Source organism: Anguilla rostrata, chromosome 12 (genome assembly GCF_018555375.3).
Source record: "Anguilla rostrata isolate EN2019 chromosome 12, ASM1855537v3, whole genome shotgun sequence".
Lineage (NCBI taxonomy): Eukaryota > Metazoa > Chordata > Actinopteri > Anguilliformes > Anguillidae > Anguilla > Anguilla rostrata.
This window is the reverse complement of record NC_057944.1, coordinates 10,297,941-10,324,725: the sequence shown is the minus strand read 5'-3', so window position 1 is coordinate 10,324,725 and position 26,785 is coordinate 10,297,941. Positions and strand designations below refer to the sequence as shown.

At 43.5% G+C, this 26,785-nt stretch overlaps 1 protein-coding gene across 2 annotated transcripts in view; it reads right to left on the bottom strand.

The window, feature by feature from the left end:
• The window catches only part of sacs (sacsin molecular chaperone), a 47,561-nt gene extending 20,898 nt beyond the window's left edge, over window positions 1-26,663 (bottom strand). The window contains exons 1-11 of one of the 2 annotated variants that reach the window (XM_064302487.1): window positions 26,528-26,663; window positions 21,876-22,052; window positions 21,353-21,460; window positions 19,741-20,157; window positions 15,286-15,436; window positions 6,214-6,304; window positions 4,503-4,588; window positions 3,366-3,477; window positions 2,495-2,641; window positions 729-2,217; window positions 273-364 (exon numbers count right to left, since the gene is read on the bottom strand). In XM_064302487.1, coding sequence (XP_064158557.1) covers window positions 273-364; window positions 729-2,217; window positions 2,495-2,641; window positions 3,366-3,477; window positions 4,503-4,588; window positions 6,214-6,304; window positions 15,286-15,436; window positions 19,741-19,763 — 2,191 coding nt within the window. In that variant the 5' untranslated portion in view covers window positions 19,764-20,157; window positions 21,353-21,460; window positions 21,876-22,052; window positions 26,528-26,663. Of the gene's footprint in view, window positions 1-272; window positions 365-728; window positions 2,218-2,494; window positions 2,642-3,365; window positions 3,478-4,502; window positions 4,589-6,213; window positions 6,305-15,285; window positions 15,437-19,740; window positions 20,158-21,352; window positions 21,838-21,875; window positions 22,053-26,527 lie in introns of those variants that run through there. The other variant, XM_064302488.1, reaches the window with a different exon arrangement.
• Between the last annotated feature and the right edge of the window lie 122 nt (window positions 26,664-26,785).

Sequence of the window (26,785 nt, the reverse complement as noted above, 5' to 3'; positions counted from 1 at the left end):
ATGCAGCAGTCATAAACAATCTATCGGCAGAGTAGCAGGTCTGTCCTCCCAGGGGAGCACACAGAGTAACACAGACAGACAGAGGAGAGAGATGCTGTTCCTCACTGCGCTATACCAATCTAACCCTAAACCCCTACTCACAAACACGGCACAGAAACCTGCTGAAACCTGTGTAAATATGAGCACACTCTGGGTCTCCTGTGATAAACCTCATATTGGAATGTTACAGAATGGCAGTAACTGCTGCCCAAAGGGTATTCAGTGAGATTTACCTCTGCTTTTGGCTGCTTCCTTCAGGCGGTTCATGACTGTCGGTTTTATGCTGTCCAGGACAAATCTTCCCTCCAGGCCAGGGTAAAGAGACCTAGAGGGAAACAACAGATTTTCTTTACGATGAATCTCCTGATCCTTTAACAAACATCCCTCCATTCGCATTTCTTTTGGCTTGTTTCCAGTATTGTGTATTTTTCAGGTTAACACCCAATATCCTTTAACAGATGAAAAAACTAGTCTCACTGTACCATAAAACAGTAGTGACTGATTAGCTACAGTTACTTACATTATATAGAATGCAGTCTGCAAATATTTGGACAGTGACAAATCTTTGGATGTTTTGGGTCTGTATTCCAGCACATTTAATTTGAAATAAAAAAAATGAATATGACATTAAAGTACAGACTTTCAGCTTTAATTTGATTCCAGTACTCTTTTGGATTTAGCTGCCATACCTTGGGTACTCCTCTGAGGCGATGTAGACAGCATCCTTTTCATTCACAGAGGAAGAGAAGGTGACAAACGTCTCATTCTGGAGAGGGAGGAGCTCCAGTCCGATGAGTTCGCCGTAGCAGGCATCTCCAAGGACGAACTCCAGCAGGAGCAGTTTCTCCTGCGAGGACCCCTTGTGTCGGGTCTTCCTCAGCACCTGCCTCACCAGAGCCGGGGTCACCTTTGCGACCGCCCCCGACGAGGGGGTGTAGGCAGTCAGCACCGCGTCCACGGCCGCTGGCACCTTGGCCACCTGCATCCCCGCAGCCTGCAGGTACCCGATCACCGCCTGGGTGCCAGCATCGCCTTCGTCCAACTCCGAGAAGACGGCCTCGTGCGCCGCGATCCAGCTCCCAGTCAGAGAGTAGACCACCCGCTGCTGGAGCAGGTCCTGGAAGAGGGGCTCCAGGATGGGCCGCCAGTGCGAGCGCACCCGCCTGGGATCCGGCCAAGCGGCGTACGCCCCAAGGGGAGGGAGGGGGAAGTCCTGGTCCTCCTTGGTCTGGATTCGCTTGACCACCTCAGACACCAGGGTGAAGTAGGCCCGGGGGATGACGGTCACCACCAGCAGCTCGTTCCAGAGCGCGGCCGGGTCCCGCCACTGGTCCACCTCCCTCCACTTGATGCTCCTCCTGTTGTCGGTGAGGCCGAAAAACCCGCTGACGTGCACCGGTAGGCCCGTGGCGCTCTCCTCCCCCGGGGGCAGCGGAAGGAAGCAGAAGGCCCGTCCCTGGAATTCCGCGCCGGCCCCCGCTTCCTCGTTAGCCGGGGTCAGCGGCAGGGCGATCCCGATGGCAGGGATGAACTTGAGGTCGTCGGCCAGCGCGTCCAGCTCGGCGCACACGCCGCGACCCCCGACCGAGTTGCACACCAGCCAGGCCGTCCGCTGCGTCTCCTTGGCCGCCTCGTCCTGGGTCTCGATGTTCATCTGGTAGGTGGCGCAGGTGACTCCGTCGCCTCCGCTCGGGACGCCGTTGCTGTAGCTGTCGATGGCCAAACCCAGGGTCTTCAGCGACCCGGGCCTCTCCTGCTTCCGGTCGGGATCCTCAGCAGCCGTCACCCGGAAGAGCGTCCGCTCGGTGCCGTCCGACTCGCGCACGTGCAGCGAGACCGCCTGCACGTTCTTGAGAAAGAGCAGCACCGTGTCGGCATCGACCTTGAAGGACTCGAAAAGCTCCAGGACCTTCTCCTTGTTGTAGATGTTGGGGCTGAGCTGGGAGGGCTTGACACGCAGGGGGAATCGGAACAGGGTGCCAGGGAAGCTGCCGTCCTTGAAGGTTTGCTCCGAGCTGCCGAACAGGCCGACGTACGGGGCAAACTGGTCCGTGTGCTCCGTTATCTCCTTGATGTCTGACCTGAGGTTCCAGCACTGTCCGGACTCGTGGGCCCCGAACAAAGTCTGGTGAGGGTCCAGCATGCCAATTTGATCACCACTGAAAATGCTGGGGACGTCTACAGAGACAAGACCACAAGAGCCAACTCAGGCACTTTCAACACAAACACAGTAGGAGCTTTTATCTAGTCACCAATGTGATTCAGCAAATAACCAGAATATATATGTTTCTTAATTCCCAGAAAGTTAAGGATGTCAAATCAATAAATACATTCATAACAAGTTTAGCACAAATGATAACTGACTTTTGACTGTGATTAAGTTTTGACTGAGTAGGCATATTAAGGTACAGGTCCATAACGCACCAATGAGCAGTTCACACAAGCATATTCTCACCTGTTATGTGATACACCGAGTTGAATCCAATTCCAAATCGTCCAACTTTCAGGGGGTCATCTCTCTTTCTACTTCTAGCAATTTCCTGAATGCCATTCCAGTCTTCCGTCGAAAACACAGCATTATTATACACATACAGTGCCGCTCCTGGGAGAAGAATTGGCAGAAAAAGATTTTAACAAACAAATGAATCACCGTTCTCAATGAATTACACTAAGAACAAAATAATTTCTCTTTGTAGATTTGGCTAGTACTGCGAGATCCAATCAAAGGGGCTCATCCTAAACCTTGCAGATTCTGGATTCAATCATGGGAGTTGCATTAAGTAAATTCACTAAACCATTTGCTAATGAAGTCATCCATTTAAAAAAAGTCATGTCAGGGCTTTATTGGCACCAAGTAATTAAAATATTTTTTAATGAAAAATCAATGGGAGTCAGCGAGTTTGCATTAGAAACAGCAGCCAACCTGAAATACAATCCTTGCAAGACGATGGTCAGTAATACTATAAAACGAACACCATGCAATACTTACAAACATATTTCAATTTATGCCTTGTTATTACCAATGAATACTTTTAAATCATATGATAAAATTGTATTTTCCAAAACACATTTTTCTGGACACCACACGGACAGTACACACAAGATTTCAGGCAATTTAGTCCACAAACTGGAGGGAGCGTACACACATTTAACACAAAAACGGAAACAATGTGACACACTGTATATGCAGACCGTATACACAGACTGTACACACACTGTACGCACAGACTGTAAACACAGACTGTACACACAGACTGTATACGCAGACTGTATACGCAGTGATGTAAAATACACAGGTCACATAACCTCAGTTCCACTTCACCTACCTTGATACTGCCCCATGTTGTTTGACCAAAGTGACTCCTGACCGTACTCAGTCTCATCGTACATGAACTTGACCTCCGTGGCACCTGCATCTTCTGCATTCTGGATCAGTTCCTGGGTGACAACAATTGAGTTGCTGTACACATGATCCTTAACTGAATGCTGTAACTTTTTAATTTATTGTTGTCATAAAAATAGTACAGCAGTATACTTTTTTTGACAATGCTAAATGTTCTGTCTGATCAACTACTGCACAGCTACTGGACATGAACTTGCCTGCTGTGGATAAGACCATCTGCAAACTGCCAATAATACAATAATATAATGCTTGCTCACAGTAGTTAAGACACACCTAAGCCATATACATCGGTATAGCATAGACATGTACTGTACCACCTTCTTATGTGACTAAGATCATACTATTATGTGCAGTAATATTCAATCACCTATACTAAGCTATATATTCAGTCCCCAGCATTGAGGTGTATAGAGGCAGTTATAGTCAGTCCTCTATGTTGAGGTATATAGAGGCAGTAACAGTCAGTCCCCAGCATTGAGGTGTATAGAGGCAGTTATAGTCAGTCCTCTATGTTGAGGTATGTAGAGGCAGAAATAGTCAGTCCCCAGCATTGAGGTGTATAGAGGCAGTTATAGTCAGTCCTCTATGTTGAGGTATGTAGAGGCAGTAATAGTTCAGTCCCAGCATTGAGGTTACTAAGGCATATAGTCAGTCCTCTATGTTGAGGTATATAGAGGCAGTAACAGTCAGTCCCCAGCATTGAGGTGTATAGAGGCAGTTATAGTCAGTCCTCTATGTTGAGGTATATAGAGGCAGTAACAGTCAGTCCCCAGCATTGAGGTATGTAGAGGCAGTAATAGTCAGTCCCCTGTGTTGAGGTATAAAGAGGCAGTAACAGTCAGTCCCCTGTGTTGAGATATGTAGAGGCAGTTATAGTCAGCCCTCTATGTTAATCATTCTGAATGATTATCTTCTCTTGCAGCTCTGAATTTTCCTCTCTTTTCCCATGCATCATTTGCATTTGGGTGTCACCCAAAAAAGTGTCAGTTAATACAGGTTATATTCCCTCACACACGTCTGAAAAGCAACCACGGCAGAACTTTCCGCATGTTTCACCTACTTTCAGAATCTGTCCCCCTTCTGGATACCTCCGCAAAATATCTTTCAGAAACTCAACCAAAGGTGGTGTCGTCTGGCCAAACCTGCCTGTGAAAACAGCAGACAGGTAATTTTAACATGACTTGGGTTTTTTTTCATAAACAGGAACAGCACCTTGTTCAACTGTAGACACTCAACACAACAAACTGCAGTCAACACAACAACCTACACTCAATACACAACAAACTACAGTTAACAAACAACAGCCTACAGTCAATACACAACAAAGTACACTCAACACACAACAAGCTACACTCAACACAAAATAAAACACACATTATAGTATCTCCTTTTTCTGGGGTACTGATACACAATATCTCAGTTGTGCAAACACATGTTATATGGCTAGACTCTTGTTCCTCATCCAAAGTAAATTATCAGATGTGACAAAGACCAATAAGACCTTTCAGTTGGTAATTTTAGTTGTACAAATGTAAAATTACCACTTTGGGTAGTCAATAAAGACTAAACAAATCATACCCTTGAACCATTGGGACAATAATTAACTACCACAATTATTTAAATGGCAATTTAATTTTAAACAAATGCTTTTTACCCAGGTCTGCTGTACCCTGACTCACACCAACATGAACCACATTAGTACTGTAAATGAATCTGATCAAACAGACGGACATGAGATCACTGCCAGGAGTAAATAAAAATGCAAGCAGGACACAGGAATACTAAACTACACGTCAGGCATCTAAACGCTGCCAGCTTTAGATGTCTGACATGAATGCATCATGATGTATTCATCTGTGCTATAAAACTGACACGTAGAATTATACAGGGGAATCTCTGTGTTTGAATACTTCTCCATTTAAGTTGTGAATTAACTGATAAATGTCTTTATCAACCCCCTGTTCACACAGAAAGCAACTCAGTCGATGGGTCGCTCATGTGTACTAGGCTGAAAGTAGGGCAAGATCTTCCCTTTGTGTCCTTTGTGGTCTCATGCAGCTACATATTTTTGACGAGGAAGAGAAATAACAGCATTGAACAACGTATCAAAGATGTATATTTGCCATATAGCCTAGTTTCCATAGTTATGTCATGACACTGATAATTAGACTAGCTAGCTAGCGATATATCTGTCTCCCTCTCCTAGCTAGCTAACTAGCTAGCTAGTCAAAGAGACAGATAGATTGCAAGCAATAGCTAGCTCTCTAGAGGTGTATAAAACTCAACATGTGTTTTGGGGTCATGAACAAGCCACATATTTGCTATATATCCTGCTGCCTATCCTTTTTATAGCTGCTCCTTCACTGCAATATATGAAGTCGAGTGGATTGTCTTTTCGCTGGCATCCCCCGCCAATACAAATCAGAGTTCCGCATTTCCTATTTCTTCAACTGGTGTGATACCATTTCATTAATAGTATCATAGCAGTTGAAGAAATAGGAAATGCGGAACTCTAATTTGTATTGGCGGGGGATGCCAGCGAAAAGACAAACCATTGGCAACTTTTCTCTGGCAATGTTTGTCGCTCAGTTATCCAGTTGCTCGGGTTACTGGCTGTCGCTCAGCTTCATAGAGAATGAATGGACTTCCAGCAACTGGTCGACCGAATTCACTTGCTGTGTGAACGGGGGCTAAGGCTTCAGTGCTGATAGTATTTCTCTAGTCTTGTCTCTAGTTAGGCGTCCGTAACAAAGACCCACAAAGACCCTTACCTCCCCCTCTAAGGCCCCTTCCTTGAAGTGTCATGAATATTTCATGACTCCCAGGGTGCACCAGGCTTCCAGTCCGAACTCCATCACGCAGCTGAATGGGAAAAAAAGAAATAAATGAATAAAAGGGGGGAAAAGCGTACCATGAGGAAAACCTTGGTAATGGTCCTTAAACTTCCAGTGGAACGGGTGCACACATTGGAGACAAATTCTCAGTTGCCAATGATGCCAGAGGGTGTGTAAACATTTGAAGGCTGGAGCTCTTGAAACTCGTGGTGTGGGAAAGGTTTTCACTCCCTGCTATTGAGTCTATTTAAACACACTATGCCATTGTCCAGAACATCACCACTATGCATTATAAGCAGTGCGTAAAGTACACAAAATAAAGTCTGTGAATGACCGTACTGTAGTCTTAGTAAATAATTAGTGTCCCGTGTGACACAGGGAGGACTGTATAAAGTTAAGCTTGCTAAAATGCTAGCGGATCACGTTCTTCCCCTTCAGCAGTTAGAGGTTGCTTCAAGCCATGCGCAGACACAGTGCTGACCTTAACACGGCCCTGAAAGAGTACTGTACTATATGCAGCCAGGTCAGGTACTTTACACGGGGCTATTTTAAGAGTTCTACGGAACCCACTACCCTCTTCATGCACAACTACGACTGAAATTCCTGAGGGGACCCCTGAGATGGCATTACTGACCACGGGTCATTCCCCACAGGTCTCCAGGCAGTGCAGAGGGGCCAGGAACACTCACTCCAAACTGAACCTCCTCTGGCCAGGGATAGGCAAAAACACACTGCAATATATTCTGCTACAAAACATAACCGAAAAGGTGTAGCTTGCCTGGCAAGTGACATAGAACTATAACCATACAAAACAGAAGAGGTGGAAAAACCTTAAATTACACAAGCAATACTTCCAAACACATTGCAAATGCGTGCCCATCGCTGTCAGTGTCTCTTCTCCACGCGTTCCCCTCCCCCACCCCAGCTCAGCAGACTCACAGCACGCAGGCAGGCAAGAGGCCACGTTTCACTTCCGCGAACAGTTCTGATCGCTGTGGCCTGGTGCAGCGTCATTGGCTGATAGTGTTCCGTTACAACCTTCAGGGACGGGCCCATCCGACTTGTCTCCTAATATGAGATGTGGGTTCGAGTGAGCGAACAGCCACCGCATTTCTTGCGCCCCACAGTCTCACTGGAAGCTGGAACACCCCACTTCTGTTGGGGCACAAACGATAATTTGGTGCCAGTCTGCGACTGGTGCTGTCACTGATCACCGGCTGGTCAGGGCTCCAAGGGATACCGCTGTAGTTAATTCTCTCCAACGATGCCCTCGTGATGCCAGCTGTGATCAGAGGTGCACCCTCCAACTGGCACTAGCTTCCCTGCAGTACTGTGTGGCCAGTAGAGTGTAAAATAGTCACTGCTTCTATTGTAGTATTGTGACGACTGTAAGAGGTAAAATAATCAGGTGCATTGCCTATTATGCTTATGTGGCTGGCACAGTTCCAAACGGGGGAGAGAACATGGGGGGAGGGGGACAAAAACATCTTCCTTGTGATTCCTCCTGACACCTAGAGTCTCACTGCAGTCGCCAAGCCACTGCAGATCCAGGAAGCTAATTCTGCACAATTCCCCAAAGGTATGAACTCCCCCTCTCCCTCTCCCTCTCTTGTTTTCGATCTTTCTCTCTGCCTCTCTCCTTCTCTCTCTCTCAACCGCTCTCTGTTTTTCCAACCTCTTGAGCAGCTGTTCAATAAAGCGGTTTGGGCCGTTTTGACCTTAGCCAGCGAACACGCTGCCCACCATTGCAGCAGCGTAATGAAGTAATAATAGTTCAATACACAGAAGCTGGAAGATGGAGGCACAGATGCCTACAGGACTGCCAATTATAATGAATGCAGACCGCTCAGGTTGCAGAACCGTTGAGAATAAAGAGACAGATGGGAAGGACATACAAAACCGTCAAACAGTGACTAGACATCATCAGACACATCCTTGTGTATCAAGCTAATACCAGGCAACACTCGGTCAAAATGTCAATAAGAACCAGAACCACACAGCTAAAATCTTACTACAATTAAATCTACATTTAAGCACTTTAAGATTAGAATCCAGACCAGGGGTGTCCAGTTTTATCTGAAAGCTGGCTGGTGTAGGGGCAGTACTTCCTTATAGCCCATCAGTGGACACTTGATTCTACTGATTAACCAATAGAGGTGCAACAATACATCAATCCGGATCGACGTATTGGATCAAAGGGCAACAATCTGAGCCACTCGATACAACAAGCAGAGATCAATCTGTATCTTTACGAAAGATAGCAAAATATTTATTTAAATGTTCATAATTTTAAGGCAGTTTGCTCTCTAGCAGCATTGCCAACATCATTGTTTACGCTTCTGACTCTACCTCGTCATCACTTGCCCTAGTGCTATTTTTCCTTTTGTTAAACATGATGTCAGTAAGTTTTAGCGCTCTTAACCTCATTTTGGTTGTATGTACTGTATATGTTTTAAGAGGATTTTGCGAGGTGGATCATATACTTTGATCGTTTGTACTATATTGGATTGTTTTGGACCATATGATAGCAACATTTGTGATATTGCCAAATATCAAACTGTCTCCTCACAAATCAAAATCGTATGCTATCGTGACGAACCCTGAGTTAGCCCAATATTAACTAATCACAGTCTTCAATTAAAACCTCTGTAGTAGAATCACATGTCCTAGTGCTAAGCTAGAACATGAAACTGCATAAAACCCCTGGTCTAGACACTTACCATAGAGGGTTGTGAACTCCTGAGAAATTAAATTGCAGTTTACACTCCTATTTTAAACGTGGTTGGTGGGATTCTAACACATCGGGTTTTGGTAATTTCAGTGTCAACTGCAGTCTTACAGGGCCACTTGCTAGAACCTGGGCACAAGGTTAAGGAGAAACAAAAATGCAGTTGTAAGTTGAATTTCAAGAAACCTGACTTCAAGAAATCCAATAGATTTGTTCTCAAAATGTGCTTTTAAGGCATTTGTGGAGTCATTTGACATTACACAGTCAAGAAGAATTCATTCTGTGAGGGGGTGGGGGGGGGGGTGAACTGGGCATGGCGTGAGGTACACTTGTTACAGCCTGAAGTATAGCCGAAAGCTAAAATTCCATAACTAATGAGGGACGCTGGCCTTCTGCCAAGCTTTTCAGAATTTCAATAAAATTATGCTGTTTCACCCAAGAACATCAAACTGTGTGAGACAAAACCTGACTATCAAAAAAAAAAAAAGTAAAAAAAACTTAAAAAAACAAAATGCTAGTCTGTACAAACACTGTGCCTTTGAGGGCTGTTCACTGGAATGGGACCAGTACTTAAAATCTGCCCATAGATTGACATTCATTAGGCCTATACTTTTTCTGGAACAAAAAATGTCTTCCAAAATGTAAGATGCAGAAACTCCCTGATGAAGGCTTTGTCGAAACGCGCCAGACTTTTTTATAATCCGTTCACTGGAATGTGCCGTGGAATAAAGGCAGGCTGTTAAGTTTGTTCCACAGAAGAGTGCCTTGGTCTTTCTTTTCTACGCATTATTGTCTCAATACCAAAGAGCGTCTTCTAGCATTATTACATTACATTACAGGCATTTAGCAGACGCTCATATCCAGAGCAACTTACGCAACTTTTACATAGCATTTTACATTCTATCCATTTATACAGCTGGATATATACTGAAGCAATTTCGGTTAAGTACCTTGCTCAAGGGTATAACGGCAGCGTCCTACCCGGGAATCGAACCTACGACCTTTCGGTTACAAACCCAGTTCCTTACCCACTGTGCTACACTCCGTCCTATTATTATTATCTATTGATGTGTTTATGGTATACGCGCATAATGCTCTTTTTTGCATTTTTCTTAGTACTACAGGGAAAGTTTGGTTGACCAGTCTGCTCCAGCAAGCAGCCCTAACAAAGCAAACATTTAACTGTACAACCATACATTTTCCATTAATTTTTTTTTTTTTTTTTTAATGTGACCAGCACTCTCACTCTTCAACAGCTACTTAAAACTAGCTAACTCTAAAATAGGTCTAGCTAACTCTAAAATCAATCTAGCTAACTGTTATTCATTGGGCTAATCAACATTTTCCATACTTGTCAGTCAAACCATATAGCCTATATTTAACCAGCCATCACACCACTCTTCAAATTAAAACATTAATACATCAAAATGTCTCTGTGGCAAACACGCCTGCCACAGGCCACCGAAGTGGCTTTCCTTGGGGCCCTCCAGCACAGAGACACAGGGAGATGATGTTAAAACAGTCCACATTTATTCCATGAGGGTTTGGCAAGATGGTATAGCCAAATGAGCAGATCTCAAACACTGTCATGACAGAGAAGCTACTGATGTGGGTGGGGATGGCAGATTTAACCTGTGCGCAGTGATTACCTCACTACGCACAGGTGCAGCCACTCCTGTTCCTGGGTCCAATTAGCCTGGCCAATTATCTAATTCTTAACCCATTATCCAATTGGCCAGGTCTAATTAGCTTGACCCAGGGCAGGTGTGGCTGCTTAAACCAGCCATCCCCACACCACATACCCCCAACGCCAAACTGAGGCCAGGGAGAATCACTGGCCGAAGCCTACCCCCCCCCCCACCCCCACACTCCCACAGCAAAAGACAACAAACAAAAACAAAAACACTCCAAACACGCTAAAAAAATAACGTCAGGGTGGGGGGCCCCGGAACAGTCCAGTACATGCGGCGACCCTCCATCAGATGACAAGGCAGCCCTTCTTCCTCCTCCCTCCTGGAGCACGGGAAGTCCTGGGCTGCTCTGCTGGCTGGTGGGGGCGTCACCGGCTTGGGCTGTTCCAGGGGCTGTGGTGGGGTGGCTGGGCTGGTGGGCTGGTGGACTGGCCTTGTGGTGCTGGGGACCAGGAACCCTCGTGGCTGTGGTGGCCGCCAGTCGGCTCTGCTGGCAGGCGGCTGCAGGCTTATCCCCTCATGGGCTCCGGGCAAACCAACCAGGCCAAAACAAAGAACTAAAAACAACCAAAACGGACGAGAAAGGAAGCAAAACGGCGCGGCCACCGCTCGTGCGCCGCCCGTGGCTGACCCGCCTTCCCGGCCAAGTCCAGCTCACGGCGCGACCACCTCTCGTGCACCGCCCGTCGCTGACCTGCCTTCTCGGCCAGGTGCAGCTCCTCAGCATCCCAGCTGAGGATTGCCTCCTTCCCCTCCCTGGTCATCTTCAGCCCCCCATTTTTGGCCCGGAGGATCCACCCGAAGCCCTGTCGGGAACACCTCAGCCGCCCCTCCTCCAGTGTGCTTCCTGGCTGGCCCTCCTGTGCCTCTTTGCCGTGCCGGAGGAGCCCCACGTTGGGCGCCACTGTGGCAAACACGCCTGCCACAGGCCACCGAAGTGGCTTTCCTTGGGGCCCTCCAGCACAGAGACACAGGGAGATGATGTTAAAACAGTCCACATTTATTCCATGAGGGTTTGGCAAGATGGTATAGCCAAATGAGCAGATCTCAAACACTGTCATGACAGAGAAGCTACTGATGTGGGTGGGGATGGCAGATTTAACCTGTGCGCAGTGATTACCTCACTACGCACAGGTGCAGCCACTCCTGTTCCTGGGTCCAATTAGCCTGGCCAATTATCTAATTCTTAACCCATTATCCAATTGGCCAGGTCTAATTAGCTTGACCCAGGGCAGGTGTGGCTGCTTAAACCAGCCATCCCCACACCACAGTCTCACACAGGCATGACTATTATTTTAAAAATAATGATTAGTATACAACAATAATACAATTATTACTTTACACTTTCCTAATTGCCTAATTTTAACCTACTTTTATCTACGGTGACTCATGTACAAGAGCCAGAACACACAGGTTTTGCTATCCACTTTCATTAAGATTCCTTGTTCTTGAAGTGAACAGAATTTAGTTTCCACAAGGAAAGGAAAGTCAATGCAATTATCTACGTGAAAAATCCTTAACACTGCTGTGTGAAGCATTCACTCCAATCTAAACAGTTTTCTGTCCTCAAGTTTGAGTAATAACACGCTACCCTTTAACAGCAATACAGTACTTTTTCATTAAATTTAGTGACAAAAAGTATGATTACCGGTAAGAACTGAGAAGCCACTTGCGGATGAGGGGCGTGGTTACAGAGCCGGTTGCAGGGGGCGGGGCAGGGGCGGGGCAGGGGCGAGAGGCTAGTCAGCCTGCGGTTGCAGCTGTAGTTACAGCTGGGGTTAACGAGGTAACCTTTCTCTGCTCTGCCTACAGTCAGACCAGGCGTCCGGAGGCACGCGTGTGGTTTGGTGGAGGATTATGGGACTGGGCTTAATGTTTCTTTGTCTGGCGGCCAGAACGCAATGCGCAAACCAAGACACAGAGCCAGAGGAAAGATTTGGTTGTCGCTCTGTCCATCAAAGAACCCGTTCACCACCACTTAAATACAGTATTAATGACCCGGTGAAATGGTGGTTAGACCCATATACCATCCCTGCCAACCATGTGCAGAGGGTTTATGGGATTTAGATTGAGTCACCAGCAACTCCACAGCAGACTGTAATAAACTATGCCCTGTTTCTGGTCTACTTTTGTGCATCCAGTCACCAAACTGCTGCTCCTATTACTGTTTTTCTGCAGGGTGGAAACAGTAGCAGGGACCTCTGGGAGGAGAGAGATTTCACACAAAGGACATCTTACATGGAGAGCAAGTGCTTAACCAACCAGACACAAATACGCTAGTGTATCGATCGTATTAACCAGTTCGCCGATAAAGCTCAGCAAAACGACACTAAAAAGTCAATAAATAGCACAGAGCCCTACAGCTAGCCTGACAAGAATGCTGAGTCGGCTTTCATAAGTAACAGAAAGTGAGCCAGATGCTGAAATTATGACCAAACATTATTACCAGCACATCTGAGCAACAGACTACCTGGCTATCACACCCAATTAAAAACACACAAGTGAGCTAAATCTCACTTATCATACTAGCAAGACCCCCCCACTTATCACCAACTTGAACTAAACTGGTACTAGGCACATACAGTGCTGTGAGAAAGTACTTGCCCCCTTCCTGATTTCCTCTATTATTGCATATTTGTCACACTGAATGGTTTCATATCTTTAGATAAAATGTAATATTAAACAAAGGCAAAAATGAAAAAAGAATGGGAGCAGAAGGCCGACACCAGACCACTGAAAGATATTAAAAAAGAACAATAACTACGGGAATTACTGGCCACTGTGGCTGGAATTCTGCAGCGATGACACAGTGAACAAAATCAGCTTCACTTTAATGACTCATGTCCTACTGTACTGGATTCCATTTCCCCTGCCTACCAGTCAACAAGAAAAACTGCTGAGGCAGCAACAGATATCAGTGATGGCCACCATAAAATTTTACGTTGGTTGATGGTGTGCTGGCAAATTTATCGTGTATGGCATCCGCACTGTAAGCATAGAGGCTAAGAGTCGAAATTAACAAGTATGGCATCACAGCCAAGTACTGGATGCCATAACCAGCAGGTCATGACTTCTAACCTTGACCTGGCTGTACTCAACCAGACAATGAACATCATTTACCCAGCTCTGGGCTGATGGACAACCCCTGAATCACCCTGTTATGGTAGATTACAGACCCTGAATGCTTGAATGCAATAAGTAGTCGTGAATAGTTCATTTCAAATATAACATTACTCCTTGGTCTGGTTTCAGATCAATAAAACAGCTCAACTCTCCACCTGAGAGCGGTGTAATATACATAGAATGACACAGCAAACGAATGAAAACATACCGTGAGCTCCATAATGTTTGGAACAAAGACATTTTTTATTAATTTGGCTCTGTAAACTACAATTTTAGATTTGTAATCAAACAATTCACATGTGGTTAAATTCACAGCCATTATTTAAGGGTATTTTATATAAAAGTAGTCGTGTTTAGTACTTTATCACGTATCCTTTGCAAGTCTGTGACCCATAGACATCACTGAGGCCTTTACTGCAGCCATCTTCTGCTCCTGCTTGTTTTGGGTGCAAGTTTCCTTAAGTTTTGTCTTCAGCATATGAAACGCATGTTCAATTGGATGGGGTGAATGACTAGGCCAGTCAAGAATTAAGAATTTTCCAGTTTTTTATCTTAAAAAAACCCAGCTTTAGCAGTATGTTTGGGAGAAATTCCCTTTTTTATTGACAAATGCCAGTAACAGACACCAAAGGCAACCAAAAGCCTAGAAACAAGACTAGATACTGAAAGCTCTCTTATAACTGCACCAAAGAAGCAACTGAACACACCAGACTAATTAAAAACACCTGTGAAGTCCCAAACATTATGGTGCCCTAAAATGACAAGACAATGATCCCAAACATACTGCTAAAGCAACAAAGGGGTTATTCAAAGCTAAAAACTGGAAAATACTTGACTGGCCTTGTCATATACTCTGAATCCAATTGAAAATGCATTTCATATGCTGAAGAGACAACTTAAGGCAACTAGTTCCTGAAACAAACAGAACAGGAAGATTGCTGCAGTACAGGCATCAGAGAGAATACTCGGCACCTGGTGATGTCTATGGGCTACAGACTTCAAGCAGTCATTGGATGCAAACATGACATAATTTACATAACATTTATATGTCCCAAACATTATGGTGCCCTAAAAGGGGGGGTATGTATAAAAAATGCTGTAATTTTATTATGGTTAACCAAAATAAATAAAAATACTATATGGATCTCACTGTAGGATCTCTGGCTAAGGGCAACCAATAACATCGTAGTTAGGGCAACAAGCACATCAGCACTATGATTTCACATCAGCACTATGAATCTCAGCATCTGACCTCTGTGTGTTTGGTGGGGCTGAGCAAACCGCCACATTTACTCTCAAACTTTCTGCAGACTGGCAGTTTCACCCTCAAAGGGCGGTCATTTTGCTCCTTTCACTACGTAATCTGAGCAGATACCTTTAGCATCCGCTAAACCCTTTCTGTTCACAAGCTTTATTTTGTGGGCTTGTCATTACTGACGCCATGTTACACTGCTGATATGCAATTACCTGTTTCCCATTATGGAACAGCTGTTGCTCAGCCGGAGGGAAGCCTGTGTCTTCATGGATCAGCCGCTTGACGTCGCCAACGGCAACAGAGGGCGGGACCTGGAAGACCCGGTGGCCAATGTACTCATGAAGGATTGTCACCCGTAGCAACCTGGGAACACAAAAAGATATATTCAGCCAGCTCATGTGACCTGTCATGTGACCTGTCTGGTGCATTACCAAGTGTGAAGGGTCAAATGTCAAGGGTCAGGCTGAGACTTACAAACTGTCCTTGGTTATAAACACAATGACATAAGATTGGTGATGAGAATAGGCCCTTCAGATCAAGAGTACCCATGATTCTGTGAAATCTGGACTTGAACAGCCCAACGGCCCCTGATTCTACTGTACTACCAGGCCACCCATTCCATAAGATACTGCTCCTATGAATAGTTGTGAAGATGATTTCAGAGACATCAAATCCCATGCACAGTGAATTAGGAACAAATCTTACCCTCCCGCACCCAACCCCCTAAAGCTCTTATATTTAAATAAAATATTCTTTTCTTCTGCTTGTCAAATGAGCCCATTTGTGTTGGACGGATAATGAGTTTCAGTTATGGATTTGGGCGTTCCAAAAAGCATGTGCTGTAGTACTTTTTGTCTGTAAAAAATTCCAGCCACTACAGAAACATATCCAGGTGGAATACATTTTTCTGTGACTGTGCATGCGGTCCTATTAGTCAAGGTTATCGTATGACAGTGGCGGTGTCTTTCTAAGAAAAGTTCTATATTTAGTAGCACCCATAAAAAAAACTGCAATGGAAAATAGCAGGGTTAGTGACCGGAGGAATTCCTCATTAGTGAGCGAGAGACAAAACCTGAAGCCGGGTTAGAAAACAATGATGTCAGAGAGCATTCGACCGGCTCCAGCCAACTGGTTTCGCTGCAGTGAACCTGAAGTTCTGCAGCCGAGCAAACCTGAAATTTCAAACCATAGTCTGAGCCACAAATAACACCGGATCTGTGATGGGACACCAAACCTGATATTTCAAACCATAGTCTCAGCCACTAATAAAACTGTCCATTTTTAGATTTTAAAATTTTTCCTTGAAACACTCAAGTTTCCATTGAAACGTACTTATTTTCTGACAAGCAATAATTTTGGCATTTAGTTGCATCTTCCGTAAATGAACAGCAGGTAGCATTTATTTATTCAGATGTGTTTTATAATAAAATATAGATTAAAATATTGAGAGCACTTATAACAATTAAGTAAATTCAAAATAATGTGACTCGTGTTATAAATTTCAAACTTGATTACTGTGAATTTAGGAAAGATGACACAGGGAATTTGAATGAGGCCAGGTCCTTCCTGCGTTGAAATGTCTAAGGTGGGCCGTCAAAGTGTATTTTCAAGCCCCCTAAACCGCCTATTGAAGAAATCCAGTCATTTTAAACGCCAGTAAAACAATACGAAATGGTGTGTGCACTTATTGGTAGGTGGGCCTACATTTTGGTCGTGAATTATACTGCTATTCAATTTTTTAGTTTTGACTGCTTTCAAGTTTATGTGCAACCTTAGACATGCTAAATTAAGGTTCAGTCAAGTCAAGTATGCAATCTTTTTACAATGGAATGAATGGGAAATGGCTTGGGATTTGGAAATTCTATGCAAATACCCAAATTATGTGATAATCTGTCATGCAATTAAGTGGATTCTACTGTACTATCATTAAACTACAATGTTTTTTGCCTATATGTGCAGAGCTGACAAAAAACAAATTCTGAAAAACCTTTTATGTTGCTACAAGGTCGGCCTACAAGTAGGCTAACACCAGGGACGAATAGGATGGTGAAAGCATTCTTTGAGTGAATGTATAAAAATAATTTAAATACATTAAGGTGGCATTTGTGTGTATTGATTAAGTTAAACAGGTAATATTATACCCTTAGTTTTGAGTGACAGAAATGTAATGCATTTCAAGACATTGCAATTCTAAATACCACTATTTCTGTAGAGTGACCTGTTACAATGTGTTCATCCTTCAGTATATGCTATAACTCTCCCTTAATTCTGGCACTTACAATTTGTAACACTTCAATAAATATTGAAGTTGCTCCACTTTTTTAGTTTTTGCCACGTGTTTCATTTTTTCATAGCCTACATCTTAATGTATTGTGGTGGTTGCTTGAAAACTTTACATAGCTTTGCATTCTAAATTTAGCTAAATATAAGGAGTCAAAGCAGTGGCAGTAAAGGCCGACCACACTCGCTGTCACGCAAAGTCACCTGCTAAGCCCTACTTTGAGTAAGATTTTTCCTGAATAGAGAAATCTTTGGCGTGCACCAAAGCAAAACCTGCAAGCACCAAAGCGTAAAAAAACGGCTTGTTTGTACAGAAATACCCTTTTGCCAAATCAGACACAGACAATTGAACTGGGGAGCCTTTTTTCTCAAAACACAGTTTGGCGACAGCTAGCCATAATTTAAATGAGCATATCTCGCAGAAATTTTGGAGTACAAAGATATTATTGATATCACAAAAAAGCTGGTTCTCCTTTTCACAGCTAGAAGGAATTTTTAATCAGTGGGATGAGAGCATGCTAGTGCAGAGAGACATGGCCTAAAATTGATGTTGCAATATTTTTTTTGCTGAATGACCATATTCCATATGACTTGATTATCTAATGACTGATTGATTGTTTATCTAATGTTTAAAAAAAAAAGAAAAAATATTGCTGGGGGTTGGGCATCTGGAAAGATTCCAGAACCCACGTCTTAACTACTAAAAGGTGACAAAGTGCTGTCTGGATAATGACGTCCGTTTGTATGACATATCAATGCGTGGGCTCACTTGAATTAGGCTAGTCGTTATGGACTACAATACAGTGACTGTTGTGGGAATGAGAGAAACTTTTGTCTTATTCCATGATCTTTTTTATGCTTGCACTTTGAACTTTACTTTTCCACTACTTCACTTCTGATACAATTTCAGATTTCTGATGTTTTTGTATTGTTCACATTTTATACTTTGAAAATAAATAGCAATTTTTTGCCAAGCATTTCAGACTTTGACTGTTATTAGGGGCCAGTTTAAGATAACTCAACGCTAGCACAGCAGCGGGATGACTGGACGTGTGACCCCAAGTGCTGGCCCAATGACAGGGAGCACCAAAGAACCCTTTCCCGCCACGAAAAACCCTGCACATTTACACAGCGGGATATGTGCTGAAGCCATTCAGGTTAAGTGTCTTTCTGAAGTGGACAACATGAGAATCAAACCTGCAACCTTCTGGTTACAACCTAATACCTTAATCATAAGAGGAAGGTACAGTAATCCCTGTTGTGCCCCAGGTGGAGGGAGGTAGAAAACCTAGGGAGGGACCCCAGCGTGTGGGGCAGGCAGGTAACTCCGGACCATGCCTCCATACGTCCCAGATTTACAGGCCGGTGTGAGGGAGTCAGGCAGGCCATTGTTCCGCCGGCACTGTGTCACACACCTCTTGGCCTAGGGGTCTACTCTGAACTATAAAATAAAGCAAACAGGCCTGAGGTACAGTACAGGTGACCTGGCGTGTCACTAGCTGCTGAACATTTTCTTCACTAAAGTCATAGGGCCCCTTCAGGTTGAACAGGGTTTTTTTATTTTTTTTATTTTTATTTACCCCCGAAATGGGTTTACTTGGTCCAGCAATTAAATGGTCCTTTAAAACCCCATTTACTTTGGACATCTAACATAGCCCTGATTTTGTCTGTAGCCTACATGTGACGCTTCATTTCTTCAAAGAACACCAACTGCCAATCTACATAGACCCGATATCGATATAGATACTTTACTATGTTTCCTCTGATTCTTTACGACCTGATTTGCTAATTGCTATAATTAGGCTGTAACACGTCACAAATGGACTTCAAAAAAGCTGAAGGAATGCCTTTCGTCCTGCGTTATGAACGACAAGTTCTTGTGGGGCTCTGCTTTCATACATCGCTCGTTAAAACGTGGTAATGGGCACTTAGTACAAATGCAGCAAATTCATAAGCTAGCGTTTAGTGCTCTGCAACCAACTTCAGCCCTTCTGTTTACTGATCGTCGCAGCGATATGTTGACACTTGTCATCCCTTTGAGGATGGGTGGGGCATTCTAAGAATGAATGAAGGTTGTGCCGCTAGAATATTTAAATCTCGTCGGTAGCAGCTAACGAAATGACTTCACAATGTGCCTACGATACCTCCTGAAAATAGCTACAGCTTGTCCAAGGACTCACTGCCGTGCTGTTCATTAACACTTCAATGCGCTGTCTGCATTGATTTCACAGCTCAGCATGAAAAGGTTAGCTAGCTAGCTAGCTAGCTATCTTTACAACATGGTAGCTTGCTCACTCTCTAGACTCTGAGACTAAACACAGTTATTTATTTTTTCATTCAGCTAACCTCGTCTTATTTGTTAAATCAGGAAAATATCGGTTGGTTACCTTTGATCTGGATTGGCTGCCATCGTTCTTGAACTGTTTTCTTGCTATGTGTCCCAGGTACACATTCATTCGGCTTCTATCTTCTGCATAAAGCGCAGTCAAACTCCACCCGGAAAAAAACAAGCTGTCGTCCAAAGCTGGACCGTTACTTTCTGAAGCACCCTTAGGCTGAGTCCGTCATTCATTTATTTACTTCGTATCAATAAGAATCAGCCCATACTGTTAATGTTATTAATAGGCTTTATTCAACGTTATTTCTCCACTCTGGAGTCCGCCGCTTCAACGCTGCCACTGCAGTCATGGAACTTATCCGCTATCCCCGTGTCCGATTACTCACTCCTGCGCGTCCCCGCTCTTTCGTTTCATTATCTTCCCATAAAACGCTGGATTTTCAAATACCACGGGAATTCCGCGGTTCTGTAAGTGAAAGAATAGAAAATTGATGAGAAAAGCATGCAGTCACCTCCGACTGGGGAATACATTTGAAGGGGATGTCTAATAATGTAGGCTACTGTACATGTGATAGCTGCGGCTTGCGGTGAGAGGCAGCTTTGGATTCTGGTACTTGTAGTTATCATAAAGAAGACAAACAGATTGGAGTACTGCCCTGACACCTTAGTAACTTAACTGCTGGTAACAGTTGATAAACTCCTACAGTTCATTAGGCTATAATGAATACAAACACAATGCTTTGCATGAACATCAAATAGCCTATATTAACCTTCCGGAGCGTTGGATTGAGGTGTTAGTCTGTTTATAGGGAAGGCCATCAGCTACATACTGTATCTGCATTTACAATTGTTTAATAGCCTAGAAGAAAAAATACTAGGAAATATTCTGGGACACTTATGATGATTACAACTACACTGCGGTTGACAGAACATAATTATTTTTCGCTTAGGCTATATTATGTTGGTATAGCCTAATACACTGTTATCTATACACAGTAGCTGATAGATATAGTTACCTATCCAGCATATATCCTAGCGAAAATGACTTGTACATTGCATTCCCCGACAGTAGCTATGTTGCCCATCTATGCACATATAATGTAATATACGTACATTTATTTCTCACAATCTTGGCCCACTGCGATCTACGGACATCTCGTAGCCTATCTGTTGCATTTATCTTAAACAACGCACGGGAAAATATATGCATATTGCATTCTCAATTCATACAAATTTGTATTAGCCTATACAGGCGAAAACGTCTTCCCCGTTTATATCTTTTAACCAGTAATATATGTCCTACAGATTTTGGTGCAATGCAACTGGCACCGTCATGTTAAGCAATTGTGAATGACATCATCCAATTTGTCAAAGACTGCGTTTTTGGTGTTTACCTTAAAGCGCGAGTTTTTTATTTTATTTTTTATTCTCTGTTTGTTTGTTATGGTAAACTAGCAGCCAGTGAAAAATTTGTCTACGAGACACATCTTCCATTCAAGTACACTAATCATATTATGATGTCACTGCCAATGCGAAACTGATATTTGTGAAATTGTTCGAAAACCACACACGTCTTTTTTTATCAGGCTATAGGAAAACAAATCGCCGCTGACACCTGCAAACTGGCACAGTCACCGCCGCATTAGATCGGTGAGACTTACTTACTGTGGGTCTCGCGCGCATCTCAACTGCATTTCTCTTGTATTTCTTAAGGCATATTCCCTCTCCAGTCTTCCTCGCGCCCTCTCCAGCCCCGCCACACAGATACCCTGCAGTTAGACTTTCAAAAAATGAACGCCCGGGTCTTCGAGCGTTTTAAATCCACCACTCAGGCGTGTACCCATCATATTGTAATCTGAGCAGCCAGTAGCCGAAAGCGTAATACGGAATGATCTATTGGGTTGCCCTTGTCTCAGCATCTCCGAACAAGTCCAGTACTGCAGAGAAACCACGAGCAAGTCTTAAAGCTACAGGACCACGGGAACACCACAATCGCTTACGGCAATAACGGCAGCGGCTCTTCTCACGATCAAAATGGGACATAGGCCTGGCTACTATATAGAATATTTACAATTAGTACATTTTCTGATATGATTGCCGTTGATACACACATTGGAATACAAAAGCCAGTGTTGCTGGGAGTAAACACCAGGTCTATGGTTTCCAAGCTTATTCTGACCTCACCTTATGCCAGTAGCTGCACGCCCTATCAAGACTATGGCCAGCGCAGGAGGGCTTAGATTGGTGGGAATGTCCTGTACCAGCGGCTCCTCTGGTCGATTTTCGCTTCTAGTCTGCCTGCACCGGCTGTTAATGATGTATAGCCTACTCCTTACAGCACAGCACTGCTGATGTAGGCTACTGCGGAGTGAAAAGAAGCGGCTAAGACTGCATACATGAGGTCTCTATGATTGGGTGAATTAACTAGGATGTGAGCCGGAGCATACATTGGTTTGCAATAAGTTTTTGATCGCATCAGTCGCCAAAACTTTGTTCTAAAACTCTTTTGGCATATCTATGCACTTCTGTAAAAAATCACGTGTCCCATTCTTTGCACAAATACGATGTCATGTAATGTAACTTTTGTCCGTGGATTAAAAAATGTATCGACAATTTATTTACACTAGATGGCGACAAAAGTATGCTTTCTTCCACGCACGGTAAAACCCCAGGGTTCTGGGCTAATTATTAAAGGGATGGTTCACTTTCTGCTGTTTTTGCAAAAATATGATTTCAGTTTTAATGTATGTTTTTGATTGGCCCAGACATTTTTCGTGCGTGCAAAGAAGAATATTTTCGGAAGTTCACGACGACCCGTTGACTTGTAATGGTTGGCACAGGTGCATTCTCACAATTACCAAATTATTATTATTATTATTATTATTATTATTAGAAAAAAATCCTTTGATCCTTGATTTTCGGGTGGAGCCATTTCTATGTTTGCAGCCTGAGAATGCTGTGTTCAGGGAAAGAAGCAAGGGAACAACATAAAAGTGTATAGGCCTATTTGTTTAAAATAGTGATTGTAAGCTATTGAATTAATTCATATGTGAGACTGATCAAACGTTTTTGGAGTTACTTCAAATGCATTTTATTGCTTTAAACCACAAACCCATCAGAAACTTCTGTAAATATCTAAAATATCCTTCAGTGCCTTCACATACAAACCTCTCTGGGCCAATTAAAAATGTACACTAAAACTATTTATAAACTCCACACTGCAAAATGTACAGTAACTTTCTGGCAGCAACTAGCTTGAAAGTTGCTTTAATACTTTTCACAGTATGCTTACAGTACTTACAATTACCGTACCCATCTAAGTACAGTAATTGTTATTACAGTAAACATACTTGCATATTAAAGCAACTTACAAGCTAATTGCCACCAGCAAGTTACTGTAAATTTTACAGTATTCCTTCTACAGCAATTTGCATTATATTTTTACTTAGGCCATCCATTATCTAACCAGCTTATTCCTGGTCAAGGTCACAGCAGGGCTGGAGCCCATCCCTATATGTATTTGGTGAGAGGCTAGAATACACCCTGGACAGGTCACCAATCCATCGTAGGGCACGCACACCATTCACTCATACCCACAGGCAGTTTACATCCTTCAATTAGCCTAACTTGCATGTCTTTGGACTGTGGGAGGAAAATCAGAGTACCCAAAACCTGTGCAAACACAGGGAGAACATGCACACTCCACACAGAAATCCCACACAGGAAACTGGGACCTTCTTGCGGTAAGGTGACAGAGCTATCCACTGCACCACTGTGCCAACGATACACCAGTGTAATTCAGCAGAGCAACTTGGACATCAAGTCAAACAAAAAACCAACACAAGTCTTCTCTCACATAATAAAAATATCACTATCTACACATTATACAAGTTGCTGTGATTTTTTTTTTAAAAAGCATCATCGATAATTCAGAGCTACTTTAATTACAGATACAAATTAGACTACTTTTCATAAGTTAAAAATGGCTGAACGGGCAGGATACTTAACTTGTGATAATGAGAGATCTCTGGAGTAGAGCAAAAATAGTTGTTTCGGTGTGCTCCTGTTTCAAATTTGTGCCTTGTTCAATTACGATACATGGATATTCACGTGAAATTATAATTCTTTTTTTTTCAACAATTACAATTCAATGAATTTTTTATTATTATTGCAAGAATTCAATGCAGGCTATAATGCCAAACAGGGTGTGAAAGTAGGCTACAATGGATCAGTGTGGTGGTAAAAACTATAGAAAACAAGATCAATGTTGAAAATAACTAATAATTTAATCATTTTAAGGAGAGGGAAGTTAGCACAGCCTTTTGTGGCTGGAAGACTGTGAAAGTCAAATAGGCCAATTACTGTATTAATATTTACAGCAAAAATACATTGCTGTAAATTTCACACGCTATAAAATTTTGGCCAGAATGCTTAGCAGCTCTGCAGCTACATATGGTATGCAGGTTCTACAGTAAGGATTTGTTCATTATAAAGTAATATTGCTGGGAAGACTACAGGAATCATTTACAGTGCAAAACATGATCTATCACTTTAACCTAAGGTGGCATGAAATCCAACATATCCTATTATACCTGATTAGTATCAAGCTCAGATGCACAATAAAGATAACCAAAGTCCCCACTCAGAGCCTCCTCCTGGTGAACTTCAGTTCACAGAACATGGAGGATGACGCAGAGGCTGTTCCTGAGCTCTATGAGAGGACGGCCGGTAGAAGGATGGGCGCTGCACCCACTACCGTCACCCTCTGATGAGACGCAGCTGGCCGCCCGCGTCATACTGGCCGGCAACCTGGCCGATTGCCCTACCCTCCGAGCCACCGTCTGGGAACAAGTGGGACAGCTCCTTACAACTGTGGAGTGCAGAAGGGCATCTCTGAATGCACAGTGCATAGAACCTTGAAGCGGATGGGCTACAGCAGCAGAAGACCACGCCGGATTTCACTCCAGTCAGTTAAGAACAGGAAGATGAGGCACGTGAACACCAAAACTGGAGGACTGAATATTGTAAAAGCGTCTACTGGTCTGACAAATCTCAATTTCTGCTGCAACATTCAGATGGTAGGGGCAGATTTAGGCATAAATAGCATGAATCCATGGATCCATCCTGCCTTGTGTCAACAGAGCAAGATGCTGCTCATGGTGTAATGGTGTGAAAAATGCATTCTTGGCACACATTTGGCCCCTTAATAACAAATGAGCATCATATGAATGCCACATTTCCACATTGTTGCTGAGCATGTGCTTCCCATTATGGCTACAGTCTACCCTTTTTAAAATGGATATTCCCGCAGGATAATGTGCCATGTCACAGAGCACACATCATCTCAAGTTGGTTCCAGGAACGTGGCGGTGACCTAATTCTACTCCAACAGCCTGCGCAGACCCCAGATATAAATTCAATAGAGCAGAGGGATGAGCTGGAACGAGAGGTTTTACAGCATGAATGTGGAACAGAAAAATGTGCAGGAATTGCGTGAATCTGTCACGTCACCAGGGACCAAAATGTTGTAGGACCTTGTTGAATAGATGTTGAGAAGACTGCAGGCTGTTCTGGAGGCAAAAGGAGGTTCTACCCAGTATTATTTCGGTGTACCTAAAAAAGTGGCTGTAGACCTGGCCTGACCATCGGGAGGTTCAGACCGAGCTCCAATGGGCCAGTCTATTCCAGTCTGGTCTAAATTTATTATTTTCTAAAATAATACATATTAGCTGGCATGGGAAAGCTGTTGTCATCCCGACAATTTTACCTGGGCATAGATTTGATTCAGGCTGCTGTGTTTCTCTCTCTCTCTCTGTCTACCTCTTGCATCGAACGGGGTAGTCAGGAATCAGATCGGGCCACAGCCTTTTAGGACATTCTTGACTTTAAACCACAATAACAATAGGGATGCTCGCTAAAAATATTGATGATGCATCTACAGTGAATATTTTATTCGCAGATTGATGATTGATGTGTATTCAGACTTTATGCAAAGGTATGTGTATTCACACTCTATTCCTTTTCTCTCTTTTTATGTAAAATTAACCAACAGTTATCAGAACTGTGCAATATAGTCAACACATGTGGTCATTTTACCAAACATTTCAATAATCTTTTCGGAATTATTTTCCTGATTTTTATACCTTCGCTATACAAAGCATGTCCGGACATGTTTTGTTAATCTCGGTTGTTGGTACGCTGCCGCACTGATAATCTATTTGGACTTTACAACTGCCCTCCCGTCGCTTCAACCTCGATTTAACCACACTGTTGTGCTTGTCTTTACAGTTTAGTCTGCGCTTCATGGGTAGGATTTGTCTTGGTTGGTTTTATATACTGTATTAGTGTTATTCACAATATTAGCGCTGTCGACAAAGTATCAATCTGTCTGTCTGTCTATCTATCTCTGTCCCCATAGACACGTGAGCGGCTGTGTAAGGAAATGAATACTTTTTGAACCTAAAATCAGCAAGTGGCAGATTCCGTGTATTACATAACCGTGGCTTTAGATCGTGCAGCAGTTATATTGGTGGAGCCTGGTGGGCATTTGTTTATGTGTCTCGGCTTAACCAGCCAAACCGCTGCGCTGCATTGAGCCTCATATGAAACATTAGAGAAAAGTAGGCCTAAATGGGAGGGGACCAATCCTGTATTTCCCCCATGCACAACTTTGCAGCGGGGAGACAAATTACCGTTTTCCTTCTTCGGTATGAGTAGCGAATAGTTAATCTGGAAGAAAAACGGCAGATCAATGAACGCATTGATCCTCGGAAATGCTTTTCCCATTTTCCCAAAAGGGGAGATTGTGTATTTCACCATCCGACGACGTTACATACCTTTAAATCGAATGTAATATAACCTCAGGACCTGCAAGAAGCTCCTAGTTTCCTACCCGTGAAAAATGAGCTTCGTTCTCAGTGATCAAAGGCTAGACTCGTTAAAAAGCCTGACCACCCCAAAGCAGAAATGACTTGCCCTCAGGTTGTTGTCTGCGGCCGGTCGGTCAGACCAATCCTGGAGCTCGGGGGTGACGTCAGGGCATCTGCAGCTAGTTGAGATGAAAGTGGACTCAGTGCTGGGTACGGCTTCAGTCC